The following is a 15000-nucleotide window of genomic DNA, read 5'->3' on the forward strand; positions in this document are numbered from 1 at the left end:
CCCCTCCCTCTGCACCCCACACCTGTACACCCCCCTCACTGTCACCACTGTGCCCCACCCCCATCCCCCTCCCTCTGCACCGCACACCTGTACACCCCCCTGTCACCACTGTGCCCCACCCCCATCCCCCTCCCTCTGCACCGCACACCTGTACACCGCCCCTCACTGAGCCCCATTCCCCTCCCTCTGCACCGCACACCTGTACACCGCCCCTCACTGTCACCACTGTGCCCCATCCCACTCCCTCTGCACCGCACACCGCCCCTCACTGTCACCACTGTGCCCCACCCCCATCCCCCTCCCTCTGCACTGCACACCTGTACACCGCCCCTCACTGTCACCACTGTGCCCCAACCCCCTTCCTCTGCACCGCACACCGCCCCTCACTGTCAACACTGTGCCCCATCCCCCTCCCTCTGCACCGCACACCGCCCCTCACTGTCACCACTGTGCCCCAACCTCTGCACCGCACACCTGTACACCGCCCCTCCCTGTCACCAGTGTGCCCCACCCCCATCCCTCCCTCTGCACCGCACACCTGTACACCCCCCTCACTGTCACCACTGTGCCCCACCCCCATCCCCCTCCCTCTGCACCGCACACCTGTACACCACCCCTCACTGTCACCACTGTACCCCACCCCCATCCCCCTCCCTCTGCACCCCACATCTGTACACACCCCTCACTGTCACCACTGTGCCCCACCCATATTAATACTGGGGGGATCTATATTTGCGTGGAAAGCTATTGTTGCTGGGGGGGTTCTGTTGCTGCTGGTTGGGGATCTATTGTTGCTAGGGGGTCTTATGTTTCTGGGGGGATCATTTTTTGCTGGGAGAGATCTGCTGTTAAGGGAGGGGTTTACTGACGCCGGGGAGATCTGTTGTTGCTGCTGGGGATTATTGTTGTTTGGGTGAATCTATTGTTGCTGGGGAGATCTATCTTTGCTGGTTGGGGGGGGGGGGGGAGTCTCTTGTTGGCTGAAGGGGATCTATTTTACTGCTTTTCTTGTTATCATTAACAGATTCCATACAAATGACTGGCACTATAAAATGATACTTGGTTCTGTATTCTCTAAATGGGGCAGTATGGGAGGTGGGTAAGGGGTGGAACCAAGGGATGGTGCTCGGAGGTGGGTATGGGGTGGAACCATGGGACGGTGCTTGGAGGTGGGTAGGGGGTGGAACCATGGGACGGTGCTTGGAGGTGGGTAGGGGGTGGAACCATGGGACGGTGCTTGGAGGTGGGTATGGGGTGGAACCATGGGATGGTGCTCGGAGTTGGGTATGGAGTGGAACCATGGGACGGTGCTTGGAGGTGGGTATGGGGTGGAACCATGGGGCGGTGCTCTGAGGTGGGTATGGGGTGGAAACATGGGAAGGTGCTCGGAGGTGGGTATGGGGTGGAACCATGGGACGGTGCTCTGAGGTGGGTATGGGGTGGAAACATGGGAAGGTGCTCGGAGGTGGGTATGGGGTGGAACCATAGGACGGTGCTCTGAGGTGGGTATGGGGTGGAACCATAAGACGGTGCTCTGAGGTGGGTATGGAGTGGAACCATGGGACAGTGCTAAGAGGTGGGTATGGGGTGGAAACATGGGACGGTGCTCAGAGTTAGGTATGGGGTGGTACCATGGGAAGGTGCTCGGAGGTGGGTAGGGGGTGGAAACATGGGACGGTGCTCGGAGGTGGGTATGGGGTGGAACCATAAGACGGTGCTCTGAGGTGGGTATGGGGTGGAACCATGGGACAGTGCTAAGAGGTGGGTATGGGGTGGAAACATGGGACGGTGCTCAGAGTTAGGTATGGGGTGGTACCATGGGAAGGTGCTCGGAGGTGGGTAGGGGGTGGAGACAAAGGTGACTCAGAAGGACGAGTTCCTTCACCTATTCTCTGAGAAAAAAAGCCATGGCCCTGTGTAATATTACACTGCAAAATAAAAATGATTGTGTAACTGAACACGTTACATAGATCCGTCTGGAAATTGTGTTGGAGTTATTTTTTTATTATTTTAGATAAAGAAGAAGGCGACAAGAAGAGCAAACATGAGAGCCAAGGAGGAGAACAGATGCCAAGCAGACACCAGAAAGGTAGGCCTAGAATGGCCAGAGAGGTTGGTTAAAGCAGATACCAAGAGATTGGTTCTGGATTTCCAAATGTCAGCTTCTAGCCCTGTAGCCAGAGCTCTGCTGCCTCCCTGGACATCCCTCAAGCCAAAGTGCCATGTCCCTCTGATCAGTAAAGAGCCACAGTCTGTTGGAGGACTTACCCTGGGTATAGCTGGCTGTTAGGTGCTCTCCAGACCTCTGCCAGCTGGGAACACAGATACCGAGTTACAGCAGTGAAAGTGTTTACTACTCACTACCATTGCACTCTCCGGATCTCCACTCCATCTGCATTCACCTTCCTCACCACAGGCTGTGTATTCAGTTCTCACAGAGGAGAGGTATAGGGAGCAGGCCGACAGAAGAAAGCCAAGCCAAACCAAACCATTCTACGTTCCTGTAATAGTTGAGGGAAGAAGACCCACAGGACAATCCCCATTGTTAGGGTGTTCCCTGGCCGGTCACACAGGTTTATCCCAAGGTGCAGAATCTAAGTGGCAGATGGTCTTCACCAGAGTTCTTGATGGTGGAGATGGGAGGGAAATCTTATTGATCCCTATTTACTTAGCTGCAAACTGACATCAGATCACGTCCCTGAGGATCACCTCACCAAAGATGGTGGCTGGAATGAAAATGCTACAGTGTGGAGACTGCTAACAATGCTGCAAATAAGGGAGTAGTCAGGTCCTGGCAGGGATTCTGCAAGTACCATTGGAAGCTCCAGTTAGGATGATGTGACCATCATTGAAAGGTAGGGATTCTGGTAGTTCTGTTATTCTGTGAGTGTGATTGGAAGGTAGGAATTCTGGAAGTCCTGGCAGGGATTCTGCAAGTACCACTGGAAGTTCTGTTAGGGATGCTGTAAGTATCACTGGAAGTTCTGGTATGGATTTTGAAGGCACCATTAGAAGGTAAGGATTCTGTACGTATCATTGGAAGATCTGGTAGGGATGCTGCAAACACCCTTGGAAGGTAGGGATTCTGGAAGTTCTACTAGGGATCCTGCAAGTACCATTGGAAGGTAGGAATTCTGGAAGTATCATTGTAAGCTCTGATAGGGATCCTGCGAATACCATTGAAGAGTAGGGATTCTGGAAGTTCTGGTAGAGATCCTGAAAGAACCACTGGAAGGTAGGGATTCTGGAAGTTCTGGTAGGGATCGTGACAGTTCCATTGGAAGGTAAGGATTCTGGAATTCCTGGCAAGGATTCTGCACTGGAAGTTCTAGTAAGATTTCTGGGAGTACCATTAGAAGTTCTGGTAGGGATGCTGCAAACACCCTTGGAAGGTAGGGACTCTTGAAGTTCTTCAAAGGATCCTATGAGTACCATTGGAAAGCAGGGATTCTGTAAGTTTTGCTAAGGATGCTGCAAGTACCACTGGAAGGTAGGGAAATTGAAAGTTCTGGTAGTGATCCTGCGAGTACCACTGGAAGGTAGGGATTCTGGAAGTTCTGGTAGGGATTGTGCCAGTACCATTGGAAGGTAGGGATTCTGGAAGTTCTGCTAGGGATGCTGCAAACACCCTTGGAAGGTAGGGGTTCTTGAAGTTCTGGTAGTGATCCTGTGAGTACTATTGGAAAGCAGGGATTCTGGAAGTCCTGCTAGGGATGCTGCAAGTACCATTGGAAGGTAGGGATTAATGAAGTCTTGGCAGGGATTCAGCAAGTATCATTGGAAGTTCTGGTATGGAATCTGCAAGCACTATTAGAAGGTAGGTATTTTGGAAGTTCTGATAGGGATATTGTGAGTACCATTGGAAGGTTGAGATTCTGGAATTATCATTGGAAGTTCTGGTAGGGATCCTGCGAATACCATTGGAAGGTAGGGATTCTGGAAGTTCTGGTAGAGATCCTGCGAGAACCACTGCAAGGTTGGGCGTCTGGAAGTTCCAGTTGGGATCGTGCCAGTACCACTGGAAGGCAGGGATCCTGGAAGTTCCAGTAGGGATGCTGCAAGTGCCATTGGAAGGTAGGGATTCTGGAAGTCCTGGCAGGGATTCTGCAAGCACCACTGGAAGTTCTAGTAAGGATTCTGGGATTACCATTGGAAGTTCTGGTAAGGATGCTGTAAACACCCTTGGAAGGTAGGGATTCTGGAATTCTGGCAGGGATCGTGCCAGTACCATTGGAAGGTAGGGACTCTGGATGTTCTGGTAGGGATGCTGCAAGTACCATTGGAAGGTAGGGATTCTGGAAGTTCTGGCAGGGATTCTGCAAGCACCACTGGAAGTCCTAGTAAGGATTCTGGGAGTACCATTGGAAGGTAGGGACTCTGGAAGTTCTGGCAGGGATCGTGCCAGTACCATTGGAAGGTAGGTATTCTGGAAGTTCTGGTAGGGATTCTGCAAGCACCACTGGAAGTCCTAGTAAGGATTCTGGGAGTACTATTGCAAGGTAGGGACTCTGGATGTTCTGGTAGGGATGCTGCAAGTACCATTGGAAGGTAGGGATTCTGGAAGCTTCACAAAACCCTGGTCATGAGGGGGTTAAGCGACTACTGCCATTTATTTAAGTACAATTTGGAGGATATTTATAACATTCACTGCAGGTGAATCTTCTCCAGTGATTCCTCACAACTGAATATTTGGGGAGTGTCACACTCACCTCCTTATAAATATGTCACAATGGATACAGAACGCCATTGGTCGGTGTCTTTTATATCTGCCCAGAGTTCCTCTCTAAGGTAATGTAAGAATACTTTGTGACTTTGGCATGGCTGCACCGTTTGCTGCAGATTTAATAGTTCACCGACCGGTTTTGCTTGTCGCTTTGGAAGTCAATTCCTGGAATGGAGAGAATAGAATAGATCATTACTTTCTTTTCTTCTAAAGAAAAAATCCAGGATGAAGCTTTCGGAATTGTTCACCAGCCCGGAGCTGGCAGGGAGACCACAAAGTCACAGAACGGAGGAGGGGAAAGAAAGATCCATCGCACGGACCAGCGACTCTGATAATAAAATGCTTACGGTAAAGTCTTCCCAAGATCGCTGCTGGAGTTCATATCCTCATATCTTCCTCATATCCCCCTCTCCCTGCTGCCTCCTGGGACACCCACGTCCCACTTCCCAGGATCCCGGAAAGCAGTTTTACGAGACCTGTAGCACATCTGTCCATGCGTGTGGGTTTCTCGCACATATGTGCCAATTATTAAAGGTCCCAGATACTGGGGTAGGGTACTCATGCGTGGGAGACGCCCCCAGCAGGTCCCAGCCAATGATTCATGGACCTGCTAATCGGCTGTGTCCAATCACAGCCCAGAGCTCTGTGTTGACAAACAACACAGGGCTCTGTACAGAGGGAACAATCTCTCTGTTTCTTCTCCCTTGCTTAAACAGAGAGATCTTTAAAATATAAATATGTAATACTAACAACTCCACCATCACTCCCACCCCACATGCCAAAGTCCTGGGTGTCACCCTGGACTCAAACCTTTCCTTCCAACCTCACGTCCAATTACTATCAAGATCATGCAGGCTCCACCTCCGCAACATCTCCAAGATACGTACGTTCCTTACCCCAGACACTACTAAACAACTCGTACACTCCCTCATCGTCTCACGCCTGGACTACTGCAACTCCCTTTTCACTGGCCTACCCAAACACACGCTATCCTCACTCCAGTCTATCCTGAACTCAGCGGCGAGACTCATCCACCTCACCAACCGCTCCACATCTGCCTCCCCCCTCTGCCAATCCCTCCACTGGCTCCCGATTGCCCAACGCATTAAATTCAAACTGCTAACTCTCACCTACAAAGCCGTTCACAATGCCGCCCCAAACTACCTCACTGACCTGATACCCAGATACTACCCTACCTGCCCTTCACTCCTCACAGGACCTCCCACTCTCTTGCTCCCTGGTCTCCTCCTCCCACGTACGATTGTAGGATTTCTCAAGGACTTCCCCCATCCTCTGGAACTCCCTACCCCAATCCATCCGACTGTCACCTACCCTCCTCACCTTCAGGTGCACCCTGAAAACCCACCTCTTCAAGGAAGTCTACCCCACCCACACCTAACTGACTTCCTCCACTCCTCCCACCATTCCATCCCCCACAGCCACTTCCTCCTGTACCACTATCCCCTCCCTCCTAGACTGTAAGCTCGAAAGAGCAGGGCCCGCGAACCCCTCATGTATTGTATTGTTACTGTCTTGTCTCATGTTCTGTCCCCCTTGCTATTGTACAGCGCTGAGCAAACCCTTTGGCGCTATATAAATACTGTATAATAATAATATATAGATTTAATAGCCCCACACTGTACGTGATGACGTCAAGGTTCTGTTCAGACCTGAGCTTTGAGGAGAAGAGGGCAACACTAGAGCCTGCTGGAGCACAAAGTCAGGTAAGTATCCTCCTCCAGACCTAAGGAGCATTTAACCCTTGCAGTGTTTGTAAGGGTCTCCACTGCAAGAGGTTTTTTTCAGTTGTCCAGAGTACCCAGAGTTGGCCTTTAAATAGTACTTTTAATCAGAATCACAAAGAGCCTTATGTGTTGCCCATAGCAACCAATCACATTATGCGACTACTTTCTAATTAGCATTCACAAATGTCTAGTGGTTAATGGTGTTCCTAAACAAGACCCTACATCTCATATCACATCCCATATCTTCTGCTTGTTTAAGGTGGGTGACGTCAGTCCGACCTTCAATGCTACCAGCAATGAGGAAGACGACCTTATTGGTGACTTTTCTAAGGTAAGTCCTAAATGACGGGACTATTCCAGTACACAGAATTTAATTAACTTTTTTTTTTTAACAGAACCTAATAATTTTATAATTATTATCTCATTAAATCCCATTGGTGGTGGAAACCCATTGCCTACTGGAGGGAACTGTATATTAGGAAAGGATCCATCTGTGGGCACTCTGATACCCATGGTGGTGCAACACAACTGACCATTATGGAGTTTTCATTCCTTTGATGTGTTCTATGGATGAGAGGGCTGATTGTATGTGTGAAAAGGTCAGAATTAACCTGCTGATGTCCTCAGGATCAGCATGTGGGTGAACTAGGGCTGATTTTGATGATAGGTCTATGAGATATAATGCGGTGGTCCACTGTTCCACATTTTGTAAAGTCTGTTACTGTCCAGCTTAGGTGGATTGCACCTTTCTTGGATACTAGGGTTCCTTTAGAGGTGGTTATGGGTTTTTTGAGCACCCAGGAACTGATCTCCTTCCACATGGTGCCTACATAGTTACAGCACCAATATAATTTGCTAGATCCATTGCCATGGGACCAGTAGATCCTTTTCTCTCATCTTTCCTGGTAAGTCACTCCCTGAATACCAGTGATGTTTTTAGCTTTCTATAAGGGGACCCTCCTACCACCAACCACCATTCCAAAGGGGTTCTTCACCCTCTGACCACCAAAGCAACAAGGCACTTCTCCACTGACCACATTTCTTTACTGACTAACAATATACTATAAAAATTGCTAGTCACACTAATTAGCTTTGAGTTGGAGATACAATTTAACCCATGGTTCTCCAAGACCTAAAAATTATTTAAAGGCTTCCTCCTTGGTAAAAAAAAAAAAAAAAAAAGCCTGAGAAAGGTGCTCTATGGTCTTCTTCTGCTGTGTGCTGCATGGTACAGGGTCTCATATCTATACCACATGAGGTACAAAAGGTGTGTAGCCACCTGTTAACCCTTACATACAAACACTTTCTCTTAAAAAAGGATTCTTAGTTCTCATATATCTCAATAAATGTTCAAGCAGGCCAACTGTGTCCAAGTGATCCCTGTCTGGCCAACAGCATCAAAGTGATCCCTCTCTGACCAATTGTGTCCAAGTGATCCCTCTCTGGCCAACTGTGTCCAAGTGATCCCTCTCTGGCCAACTGTGTCCAAGTGATCCCTCTCTGGCCAACTGTGTCCAAGTGATCCCTCTCTGGCCAACTGTGTCCAAGTGATCCCTCTCTGGCCAACTGTGTCCAAGTGATCCCTCTCTGGCCAACTGTGTCCAAGTGATCCCTCTCTGGCCAACTGTGTCCAAGTGATCCCTCTCTGGCCAACTGTGTCCAAGTGATCCCTCTCTGGCCAACTGTGTCCAAGTGATCCCTCTCTGGCCAACTGTGTCCAAGTGATCCCTCTCTGGCCAACTGTGTCCAAGTGATCCCTCTCTGGCCAACTGTGTCCAAGTGATCCCTCTCTGGCCAACTGTGTCCAAGTGATCCCTCTCTGGCCAACTGTGTCCAAGTGATCCCTCTCTGGCCAACTGTGTCCAAGTGATCCCTCTCTGGCCAACTGTGTCCAAGTGATCCCTCTCTGGCCAACTGTGTCCAATTCATCCCTCTCTGGCCAACTGCCTCAAAGTGATCCCTCTCTGGCCAACTACATCAAAGCGAACCTTCTCTCATCAACATCATCAAAGCGATCCCTCTCTGGCCAACTGTGTCTAAGTGATCCCTCTCTGGCCAACTGCGTCAAAGTGATCCCTCTCTGGCCAACTGCGTCAAAGTGATCCCTCTCTGGCCAACTGAGTCAGTGATTCCTCCCTGACCACTGGCTTTGATGCAGTTGGTACCTACTGTACCTTTAGAACTTGGAGCTATTGGAAGGATTATACAGGCTGATAAGTATGTAAATGTGTTTTTAAATGTTTTTATGAAAATCACTATGAACATGGGTTTTTTTTTTTTTTTTGCTCCTTTTTGAGTAAAATACCAAGCACATCAAAAGGTAATCTCTGTAAAGAAATCTTGGAGGTGGATTTCAAACCCCTGAAGGGGTAAAAGTGTGTATTGACCTGCTTATCCAAAAGGTCCAACAAAGGAGTTGAGCAACACCCCAGGTAGTTTTGAACACATAAGGTGTTACATTAGAGAGCAAGAATGTTGGAGGGATTGTACGCTCCGTATGATGGAATGTTGGAGGGATTGTATGCTCCGTATGATGGAATGTTGGAGGGATTGTACGCTCCGTATGATGGAATGTTGGAGGGATTGTATGCTCCGTATGATGGAATGTTGGAGGGATTGTACGCTCCGTATGATGGAATGTTGGAGGGATTGTACGCTCCGTATGATGGAATGTTGGAGGGATTGTATGCTCCGTATGATGGAATGTTGGAGGGATTGTATGCTCCGTATGATGGAATGTTGGGAGGGATTGTATGCTCCGTATGATGGAATGTTGGAGGGATTGTATGCTCCGTATGATGGAATGTTGGAGGGATTGTATGCTCCGTATGATGGAATGTTGGAGGGATTGTACGCTCCGTATGATGGAATGTTGGAGGGATTGTATGCTCCGTATGATGGAATGTTGGAGGGATTGTACGCTCCGTATGATGGAATGTTGGAGGGATTGTACGCTCCGTATGATGGAATGTTGGAGGGATTGTACGCTCCGTATGATGGAATGTTGGAGGGATTGTATGCTCCGTATGATGGAATGTTGGAGGGATTGTATGCTCCGTATGATGGAATGTTGGGAGGGATTGTATGCTCCGTATGATGGAATGTTGGAGGGATTGTATGCTCCGTATGATGGAATGTTGGAGGGATTGTATGCTCCGTATGATGGAATGTTGGAGGGATTGTATGCTCCGTATGATGGAATGTTGGAGGGATTGTATGCTCCGTATGATGGAATGTTGGAGGGATTGTATGCTCCGTATGATGGAATGTAGGAGGGATTGTATGCGCCGTATGATGGAATGTAGGAGGGATTGTATGCTCCGTATGATGGAATGTTGGAGGGATTGTATGCTCCGTATGATGGAATGTTGGAGGGATTGTATGCTCCGTATGATGGAATGTTGGAGGGATTGTATGCTCCGTATGATGGAATGTTGGAGGGATTGTATGCTCCGTATGATGGAATGTTGGAGGGATTGTATGCTCCGTATGATGGAATGTTGGAGGGATTGTATGCTCCGTATGATGGAACGTTGGAGGGATTGTATGCTCCGTATGATGGAACGTTGGAGGGATTGTATGCTCCGTATGATGGAATGTTGGAGGGATTGTATGCTCCGTATGATGGAATGTTGGAGGGATTGTATGCTCCGTATGATGGAACGTTGGAGGGATTGTATGCTCCGTATGATGGAATGTTGGAGGGATTGTATGCTCCGTATGATGGAATGTTGGAGGGATTGTATGCTCCGTATGATGGAACGTTGGAGGGATTGTATGCTCCGTATGATGGAACGTTGGAGGGATTGTATGCTCCGTATGATGGAATGTTGGAGGGATTGTATGCTCCGTATGATGGAATGTTGGAGGGATTGTATGCTCCGTATGATGGAATGTTGGAGGGATTGTATGCTCCGTATGATGGAATGTTGGAGGGATTGTATGCTCTGTATGATGGAATGTTGGAAGCACAGAAGACGGATTTAAATGGTCTTTTGTTTGTTCAATGTGGAGTATAATCCTGTGGTATAGGATTTGTACTTTGCATGAAATACACACATCAAGCACAGAGCGCTTTATATATTTTTATGTATTTTTGTACTGAAGAAATATTATGTTCAAGGTTATTGAATTCAACTAGATGGGGAGAATTAATAGTGCTCAGGAGGTTGCATTTGATTTATAATTGTTTCTCTCAATAATTTTGTTATAGAATGTCCTGTTTAACCCCCCTGGCGGTATTCCTGAGTGTAGTTCGGTGTAAACTTTCAGTACCAGAAGCGATAACCCCCCCCTCCGACCCTGAGCTACACTCGGGAATACACTGAAGCGTTGCTCTGGGATCCCTCCAGCACTTACCTTGTCCTGCGCTCCCGCGATGTCCCCCCTGCAGTGTCCCCGGCCATGTCCTCCGGCCGATGCCGGCATCTGTCTTCCGGGTTCCGTTCCGAGAGCGTCGGGACGTACGGGGGACAGAACCGGCGGGAAATTAAAAAATGTAAAATGTGACATTCACTAAATACACTAAAATCTGATACTATTCCATTCCTGTATCAATCCATTTCACATACATTTTGTCCCGAGTGCTTTGTCCGGCGCCCTGCCTGCATTTTTACCGCCCTTTCTGCCTGGAAACTGAGAAACGTCCATGGCGTCCAAAAAGCGTCCCTTTAGGTCAGACGCGGTTTAGACCGGCTAGAGAACAGCGATAGTAAATCAGAACCACTTGCAGAATTGAGTGATAATGATTCGTGGGGGAAATTCCTCATCAGACACTGAAAACGATTCTGCGACTGAGCTCAGCGATGTGCGAACTTGGCGCTCTATTTCACATTTCAGTGTTTTTGGTGATTATATTATTGAATTACATTTATTATTATTATATTATTATTTTTTATGATTATTTATTATATTATAGTTTATGATTTCGTGTTTCAAATTTTATCCTCCCCGGGATGTTTACTAGACTCTTGTCCGGACAGATTTCAGTGAGTTATTTCTAAGAATTACAGCCTACAATAAAAAAACGACATATTTGCATTGAAAATAATGTACCGCTTTGAGCACAGAAATACCGACATAATCAGACCGCTAGGGAGGTTAAGGGTGACAACACTGCCTTACATGACCTCCCTCAGGGACAGTGTTGTCACCCTCTTCAGAGCACTCTCGTCCTGAACTCCAATAGTACGACTCAAAGGCGGACTGACAACTCATGGGCCCCCGGGCAATAGGGGATCATGGGGCCCCTGTGTCCTTGCCCAAACTCAAAAAAGCCTATGAAAAAGGTACCAGGGGCATCTCATGGGGCCCCCTACCGACCCCGGGCCCTCAGGCAGTGCCCGAGTTTCCAAATGGTCAGTACGAGCTGATACAAACAGCCCCATGGGAAATGTAGTCTGGGGGAGGCAGGATGATACAGAACTTCTCAAACTCTAGAACGGAAGTTCAGGCCTACTGATCTGGGACTTTTCCATAGCCCCATCCCCCCCCCCAAAAAAACAAAAAAACAACACAATCTATTGTGCATTATTTTATCGATCTACAACGGAAAACAAGGGCATAGTTCCACTTTAGATGGCCCTAGATAACAGTTTTGCTTTTCTTGCCTACAGCGGTACTGCCTACCAGTGGAAAGTGGCAAACACCAGGACCTGAGATACATCACATGTGATACAGTAAGTAATTCTTGATGCACTGCATACGCGGGTCGAATTCCAATCGAATTTTCTTTAGAAAATCGGAAATTTTGTACGTTTTGTAATCCGATGGCGCCACCGTTGATTTCGAAAGTCAACCAACCGAGCCTTCAATTTCTGCTCACGTTGCTACAGAAAAGAATTTTCGTGGCCAAGAATTTTCTTTCCGGGTCGCAGCTTTATATTTCTCGCACGTTTCTCCCATCATTGATTCGAAATTCGTTGGCTTTTCAAAAAAATTTCCAACGTGCCCAATCACTCAAATTCAGCCATTTTCTGTGACCCACTAATGGTGAGCAACAAACGAAAATTCTTAGAAAAGATTTTCGAAGGAAAGTTCTTTCGGAATTCGACCCGTATGGCTGGCTAGTGCAAGTAATTGATGTTTTTTTATTTATCCAATAAATGATTACCTACCATAATGTCTCCACTCACTGCACTCCTGGTGTTCTCTACAATACCGCCTCTCCCCGTATTGTACAGACGGTCTATCCCCACTTCCTGTTTCTGAATGACACCAGATCATTAACAGCAGCATAGGTGCCACCAGGGCCGTGGATAAGGGGGTACCACCAGTCCTCCTGTACGGGGTCCAGAGCAGCAGGGGGGCCCAGGAAGCTGGGTGAATCAGATGTGGGCAGGGAGATGATCGGCAAGGCAGGGGGGCAATTACTGGAACCGATCCCCTGTATGGCTCTCTCTGCAGCAGCTGAAAGCTGGCTTCTTCTCTCATCCTCTCCTTCCTCCTTCCGGCTGGCTTTCAGCTGCTGCATAGAGAGCCATACAAGGCGGGGGGGGGGGGGGGCAATTACTGGAACCGATCCCCTGTATGGATCTCTCTGCAGCAGCTGAAAGCCAGCTGGAAGGAGAGGAATGGGAGAAGAAACCAGCTTTCAGCTGCTGCAGAGAGATCCATACAGGGGATCGGTTCCAGTAATTGCCCCCATGCCATGTATGGCTCTCTATGCAGCAGCTGAAAGCCAGCCGGAAGGAGGAAGGAGAGGATGGGAGAAGAAGCCAGCTTTCAGCTGCTGCAGAGAGAGCCATACAGGGCAGGGGGGCAATTACTGGAACCGATCCCCTGTATGGCTCTCTGTGCAGCAGCTGAAAGCTGGCTTCTTCTCCCATCCTCTCCTTCCGGCTGGCTTTCAGCTGCTCCAGAGAGAGTTACACAGGGCAGGGGGGCAATTACTGGAACCGATCCCCTGTATGGCTCTCTCTGCAGCAGCTGAAAGCTGGTTTCTTCTCCCATTCTCTCCTTCTGGCTGGATTTCAACTGCTGCATAGAGAGCCATACAGGGCAGGGGGGGGCAATTACTAGAACCGATCCCCTGTATGGCTCTCTCTGCAGCAGCTGAAAGCTGGCTTCTTCCTTCTCTCATCCTCGCTTTCCTCCTTCCGACTGGCTTTCAGCTGCTGCATAGAGAGCCATACAGGGCAGGGGGGCAATTACTGGAACCGATCCCCTGTATGGATCTCTCTGCAGCAGCTGAAAGCTGGTTTCTTCTCCCATCCTCTCCTTCCAGCTGGCTTTCAGCTGCTGCATAGAGAGCCATACAGGGGGTCGGTTCCACTAATTGCCCCACCCCCATTACCCTCCCTGTACACAATATGTTTCCCCTGTGTGCCCCCCATCTCCGCAAGGCTGCCGGCTTCCCTCCTCTCCTTCCCATCTGTAGCTGCAGACACACAGTAGGGGATCCTTCAGCATGGAGAAAGTGGGAAGGATCTGGTAAATATGTCTCATTTACCAGCTCCTTTCCCTCCTGAATGAATACAATGAGTGATCAGTAATGACAGGAAAGGGCCCTGTCAGGTTGGTTGTATGGGGCCCCATGGTTTCTAACAGCAGCCCTGGGTGCCACCCAGGGATGTCGTATCAGACTACAATTGTAAGTGTCCTTGCACACCCGCCAGCACAGAGCACATCCTCGTCCCAACTCTGGCAGGGCCAAGATGGTGGTGGTGGGGGCAGAGTGGCTCCCGGGGAGCGTGCACAAGCAGGGTGCGGGGAGGCCGCTTATAAACAGCCACCCGACCCTGCACCGCCACTGTCCCGCCGTTTATATACAACGGCCAGACAGGAGGTGGTTAACCCCCTTAGCGGTATTCCCGAGTGTAGCTCGGGGTAAAATTTGAGTACCAAGAGCGGTAACCCCCCCGAGCTACACTCGGGCTTACCATGCGGCGTTGCTCAGGGAGTCCCTGCAGCACTTACCTTGTCCTTCGCTCCCACGATGTGTCCCCTGCAGCGTCCCCGGCCGATTCCGGCTTCCGTGTTCCGGTCCCTGTGACGTCGGGACATACGGGCGCCGGAACCGGCGGCAAATTTGAAATTTTTAAAAAATGTCATTTTTGCTGTCATTGCTGTTTCAATGCATTTCACATACATTGTGTCCCGAGTGCTTTGTCCTGCGCCCTGCCTGCATTTTTACCGCCCTTTCTGCCTGGAAACTGAGAAACGTCCATGGCGTCCAAAAAGCGTCCCTTTAGGTCAGACGCGGTTTTAGACCGGCTAGAGAACAGCGATAGTAAATCAGAACCACTTGCAGAATTGAGTGATAATGATTGGTGGGGGAAATTCCTCATCAGACACTGAAAACGATTCTGCGACTGAGCTCAGCGATGTGCAAACTTGGCGCTCTATTTCATATTTCAGTGTTTTTGGTTTGATTATATTATTGAATTACATTTATTATTATTATATTATTATTTTTTATGAATATTTATTAAATTATAATTTATGATTTCGTGTTTCAAATTTTATCCTCCCCGGGATGTTTACTAGACTCTTGTTCAGGCAGATGTCAGGGAGTTATTCCTAAGAATTACA

The 15000-nt window shown here is 48.8% G+C and overlaps 1 protein-coding gene across 1 annotated transcript in view; it reads left to right on the forward strand.

Moving 5' to 3' along the window:
- Window positions 1–2014: 2014 nt before the first annotated feature.
- LOC149459533 (M-phase inducer phosphatase 1-B-like) overlaps window positions 2015–15000 on the forward strand; it is a gene marked incomplete at its 5' end in the record, with an annotated part of 32220 nt that continues 19234 nt past the window's right edge. Inside the window, 4 exons of the mRNA XM_089680949.1 lie at window positions 2015–2089; window positions 4937–5071; window positions 6728–6799; window positions 12084–12146. Of these exons, the coding sequence (XP_089537075.1) occupies window positions 2015–2089; window positions 4937–5071; window positions 6728–6799; window positions 12084–12146 (345 nt within the window). The remainder of the gene's footprint in view (window positions 2090–4936; window positions 5072–6727; window positions 6800–12083; window positions 12147–15000) is intronic.

Source organism: Staurois parvus, unplaced genomic scaffold, assembly GCF_062004578.1.
Source record: "Staurois parvus isolate SC_StPar_1 unplaced genomic scaffold, SC_StPar_1.0 ptg000254l, whole genome shotgun sequence".
Classification (NCBI taxonomy): domain Eukaryota; kingdom Metazoa; phylum Chordata; class Amphibia; order Anura; family Ranidae; genus Staurois; species Staurois parvus.